General features: G+C 38.4%; 1 protein-coding gene across 1 annotated transcript; it reads right to left on the bottom strand.

Moving 5' to 3' along the window:
* Positions 1 to 1,474: 1,474 nt before the first annotated feature.
* Positions 1,475 to 5,398, bottom strand: LOC114027809 (ovomucoid-like). The gene is made up of 4 exons (XM_027841978.1): positions 5,251 to 5,398; positions 4,579 to 4,604; positions 3,643 to 3,770; positions 1,475 to 1,678 (listed from the first exon to the last, which is right to left on the bottom strand). Exons 1-4 carry the CDS (start codon positions 5,303 to 5,305, stop codon positions 1,633 to 1,635), a joined length of 255 nt encoding a protein of 84 aa, XP_027697779.1. The 5' UTR covers positions 5,306 to 5,398; the 3' UTR covers positions 1,475 to 1,632.
* Between the last annotated feature and the right edge of the window lie 226 nt (positions 5,399 to 5,624).

Below are 5,624 nucleotides of genomic sequence, written 5' to 3'. Positions count from 1 at the left end.
AAGAGAGCAGAATGATCAAACTTCTGGCCTCAACGTGCTGCTTCTCTTCCTGCCAAGGAATAAAGTCTTCCTTAGAGAAGGGTGATAGGAAAAGAGCCTAGAAATGTCTACTGTACTTCTCCAGAGGCCACAAATTGACACCCTATTCCACATCTTGAGGAGGGTCTAAGCCACATTATCACCTTGGCTTGTGGAAACAGCAGCAATTACTTTATTGCTTTGGCATAATTCCTATTTTGGGGAGTTTGTGACAGTTCATGAGGACTGGTGAAAATATTTAGTTCTCTATTTTGTTGGTCCCATGATGTGTTCCCCCAAATGTTAAGTGTATACACTGCCAATGACTCTGAGCAGTTTGACAAATGGCAATCTGGACACATAAGCCTTAACTGGTGAAACATGGATGACAAATTGTCTCCCAGAGTCTTCTCTTTACCTCATATAGATCATAGATTTAAAGCTTGAGGAAATCTTACTGGATCATCTAATCCAAACATTTCCTTTAATCAGTGAGGAAAACAAGGCCAAGAGAGGTTTACTGATTTGTCCTATGCTTTTGTAGACCATGACTTGTAGAGGCAGGATTCCAACTATCATTTCGGATGCCCTGTTCTCTCCAGTATACAGCTTACTTTTAGATAGCAATAGAATGGTATTGATCTGGTCTCAAGATCCAAGGATCAAAGCCAGTGTTTGGGATGCTTCCTACAATCTACACACACATACACACACACACTCACACACATACACACACACATATACATATATATATATACCTACACACACACACATATACATACTAATAGAAATTATCTCAGTCACAGGTCAGAAAACCTCCTTGAATTCTTTGCTTTCGTTTTTTGCAAGGGACCTTTCTCATCTTCCCACAGATGCCTTTTCTGGATTCTTTTTTGTTCGTTCGTTTGTTTTTCTTTTTTGGTGAGGCAGTTGGGGTCAATTGATGAACCTTAATATTTCCTTTGAGCATTTGGATTTTAGCAAAACATTCTTGAGGAGTGGAGAGCTTAAAAATCTCAGTGAATTTCTTGAAGTTCCAAACCATCACTGAAATAGGAGAAATATCCTCTAAAGAATCCCCAATGAATGGTCATCTAGCATTTCCTTGAAAAATTCCAGTTACAAAAAGGTCACTCCCTCCTGGGCAGCAATTTCACTCTTGAGTGACTCTAATTGTTAAGAAGTTTTTCATATCAAGCTCAAATTCTTCTCTCTGCAAAAAGTACCACCCCCCACCTCAGATTGTCTTAACCTTGGCCTTTGAGGCTAAGCAAAAAAAGACCTAATTCCTTGATAGTCTTGAAGCCAGTAAACATGTTCTACCTCTCACCTGTCCAAGACCAAACCTTCTGTAGGTGGGATATTCCAGATTCCAATCCTGTTATGACATTTGATATCTCACTATATCTTAGGTTCTTTGTTTATCTCTCCAGTTAAGAGAATTCAGACAAAAAAATTCAGTGAATTTTCCTTTATTCAACAAGCAACACTCTAAGTGAGGTTGAAAAACCAACATTCTGAAGGAGAATCTTCTGGAAACAAGAGATGTCTTGTGTGTTATCTTCTAGTAGGAATGAGAAGCACTGGAGGACGTTTCAGAACTGATGCTCTTATTCAACACCGCCCCTCATGTGAAAATTTGATTTTGTCATCACTCTGCCTATGGAACAAGAAAAGAAGGTTAAGTGAGGATCACTAATACACAAGCCCATTTTCTGATGTCAAACTTCAGATTGTAGAAATGACCTTTGATATTTGATACTGGTCCAACTTCCCCTTTTCTTCAAAGGAGGGGACAATAGAAAAGACTGGGAAGGTGATGAGCTCCCTGTCACAGGCAGTGTTTAAACAGAAGTAAGATGACCACTTGGAGGTGTTGTTGCAGAGTAGAATCATGTATTGGGTAAAAGCAGGATTAGGGGGTTGATGATATCCCTTCTGACACTGAGATTTCATGTTTATGTAATACTATGTTGCTGTTGTTCTCTAAACTTCATAAAATTTACTCTTCGTATCTTTAAAACATTTAATTTATGCTATTAAAAAAAACCCACCATTGCCATTATTCAATGTCTGTCCACCACTCAACCCTCTCTCTAGCAATAGAACCCTCCCTCATAATAAATTAGTACAGGAAACAAAGAAACAACAACAATAACAAAATCCCAAACAAATCGACATGTTCTCCATGTCTTAAAATATAGGTCTCATTTCTCACTGAGAGCCCACCAGCACTCTGTGGAGAGACAGGAGACATGCTTCACTGTCCGACTTCTGAAGTCTCGTCCTATTTCTATCAAAATGACCATAGCTGATGGTTGTTTATCAGTCAATCAACATCAGATCTTTACTTCACTCCACCTTGTTTTTACTAGGAGTCATAAAAGCCAATTCTTCAAATTTCTGGAATTTTCACACTCATGCAGATTTCAACTCCTTCCTGTCTTGATGAATTGCTGTGACCAAAGAAATTTCACCACCCTGTAGACAACCTTCTGGTTATGATTCTCTGGTTATAATTTTTAAAATTAGGGAGGCAAGTCTCCTAATGACAGAAAAAAAGCTGTCACTGTACTCATGCTAGAACACTTTCTGCATTGGTTAGACCTCACCAGAAACTTGCACACACCTGATACAGCCTTTGAGAATCCAGGGCTACCTCCATGCCACAATGAGGCATCAGAGCAGCTCATTAGTGGAGGTGTAGAAACATATTAAAGTCTAAAGTAAGAACTAGTAATCTAAAATAAGACCTAAATCACTTGAAGGAAATATGATGAACAGAGATAAAAATACGACACAAACTTTTATATACTTCTTAACACACAAACATGTCTGCTCCTCTGTTTAGTATTTGAAAAGATGAATAGGATGAATCATGAGTGGGAAGGAGAGGATATGTGAACAACTATGGATGCCTTTAAGGAGAAGGATTAGAGCTGTAGCATGTCAGAGCTGACAGAGTTCATGGACCCCTCACATGCAATAGCTGAAAAATGAGCAATGAGAATTTGAGTGACTTGTCTAAAGGTATACAACTAGTTCATAAATTTATAAAAACCTTGATTGTTAACTCTGGAAGGAATTATTAACAGTATTGTTGGCTCTGGAAAGAATATGCTGATTATACTGTTAAACTACTTTTATACACTAATTTTATACATAATTAATTCTATTCACATGGAAACAGAAGCCCAAAGTGTTGAAGGAACTTCTCCATGGTTGGCCCTATTGATCGAGGTGACATGGTGTCATGGAAAGAGCACTGGGTTCAGATCTTGGCTTTGTCCCTCACTACTGCTATAGCTTTAGATACTTCTTTTTACTGCTTTGCACCTCAGTTTTCTTATCTATAAAGTGGGTATACCAATACATATAGAGGAAGGGAAGGGTAATGGAGATAGTAAATGTGGTAGAGAGGAGTGTGAATCATCTGGCTAGAACTGCTGGTATACACTAATCTGCTGTTGGGGTAAGCTTTAAGGGAATGGAACAATGGTTTCTCACTCCCTGGTCTCATATCATTCAAGAATATGTCTCCATTGTATTAACTACTGAATTCTGCCCCACCCCTAACCCTATCCCTACTAACTTTCTTCCGTTCCATTTGATGCCTGTACTTACTTAACAGCAGTGCAGAAAGCACATTTATTGGGATATGTTTTCCCATCAGAGCCACATATTGGTCTAAACTCTAGAGTGCATGGTCGGGACTGTCTTGGTGGCAGTTTTTCATAACCTTTGCAGTCAACCTGAAAAATCAATGATAAACATTATCTCCTTCTTGGGTCATAGGATTTTTACATAGTCAAGTTTCTAAAAACCTGTAGATGCTTGGGTCTCTGGATCTGAAAAGGAAAAGGATCAGGAGATACTGTGAAAATCATGCCTAGAATCTTCACATAGAACCTCTGAAACCAATTCCCCCCTCCCCCAACCCTTGCCCTGTATTTCATAGTCATAGAGGGGTGAGGAGCTCTGATCTCCAGAAATTCAATCTTCTATTCAACAGACATTTATTGACCATCTAGAATATGCAGAGTAAGAGACAGAATGGCAAAATAGATAGATGGTTAGCTTTGGAGGCAGAAAGATCTGGGTGCCAGTCCTGCTTCTTTTATATCGGTTGTGTAATGATATTGACAAATTTCTTAACAACTCTTGTGATTCTGACAACCCTCAACATCTATACATTACAGCCTATGTGCTGATCTACATTAGTAGAGGATGTTTCTAGAGTAGGAGACCCCATAATACTGTTTTCTGATTTATGACCTTGAACTTTACCTATCCTATCTGGATATAATCTTGTCTTCTGTCATTGTGGACTTGGTTTCTGGTTATCCAGGTTATAACTTTAGAATTTACATTTGGAGAGAAGTACATTGAAGGCTTACCCATAATGCCATCTGGGAATAAGCCTCAATATCTAATTAATTTTGTACTTGTCTTCTTTCAAAATAATTTAAATTTGGGACCACCTTTATTTGAAATGCAATGTCATTACAAGATAGAAATGCAATATCAAAAAGGTTTGATGTTGAGGGAAAGAAGACTTACTTTTTCTGCTGAGACTGACTCCACATCTGGAATAGAAATAAAGAATGCAAAAGTATTAAGCAACATGATCTCTTGAATGACCCAACAATTGTCCTCTGCTTGCTCCCTTAGTCTTAGGAAATTCTTTCCTCTAATGTGACAAGAAATTCCATTTAATGTAATGGAAGGAAGTAACTTCTTTCTTCTACTTTCACCATGCCTCTTTTTCTGTCTTTTTAAAATGAAGGGAATTTATTAAGTAAATTCTGAAGACCCTTTTAAGTTTAAAATTCTATGTTCTAGGATCTGTTATATTTCTAACAGATTGGATTCTATCTACTAAATCCATTTCTAGCTCTGATATTAACTTCAAAATTCTATTTCATCTCTAAAAGTAAATTTTTAATGATTTCTTCTGACGCCAACATTTTAGAGTCTATGATCCTACAACCTTCAATATTGTATGTCCTAAGGTCCCTTCAAGCACTTATAATCTCAGTTCTGTCTCCTAAGGTCTCTTCCAGCCCAGATATTGCATGATTTCTCTTGGCAGATGCAGAAAAGTAAGTGTCATTATGAATAGGAAGTGTGCCCACCTCTCACATGTGTTTATCCTGGTACTCTCTGGGTCAATCATTGTAAGAGGACAGCTGATATTAGGGGTTAGGGCTGGGTCAGGAAAGATATACTCACGGAAGATGGATATCAGTGTCAGCATCAGGAGCAGGCATACAGCTGCTGCCTTCATAGTGTAAGTATTGGCAAGGTGAGTGGAGTGAAGTGAGCCCAAGTGAGCTGGTCTTCTGTGCTCTGCTTCTGTGGACCAGCATTACATATAGGCAGGAATTCACCTTGATTGTGAAATTAGCTTGTATGAATACAGGATGCTGGAAACAAATTCCAAATGACTTCTGAATGACTTGCTCATGAAAAAGTTAGCCTGGAGATAAGAACCAGAAATGAAGGGGTAATCACCAGACTCCTGAGTCCTGTCACATGTAATCTTGTACTAGTCTGGTTTCCCAAACACATGAAATCAGTAGAATTTCCTCATAGAGTAACAGATC

Source organism: Vombatus ursinus, unplaced genomic scaffold, assembly GCF_900497805.2.
Source record: "Vombatus ursinus unplaced genomic scaffold, bare-nosed wombat genome assembly UNPS02014863.1, whole genome shotgun sequence".
NCBI lineage: Eukaryota > Metazoa > Chordata > Mammalia > Diprotodontia > Vombatidae > Vombatus > Vombatus ursinus.
Note: the sequence above shows the minus strand (reverse complement) of the source record. Positions and strands in the feature narration are given on the sequence as shown.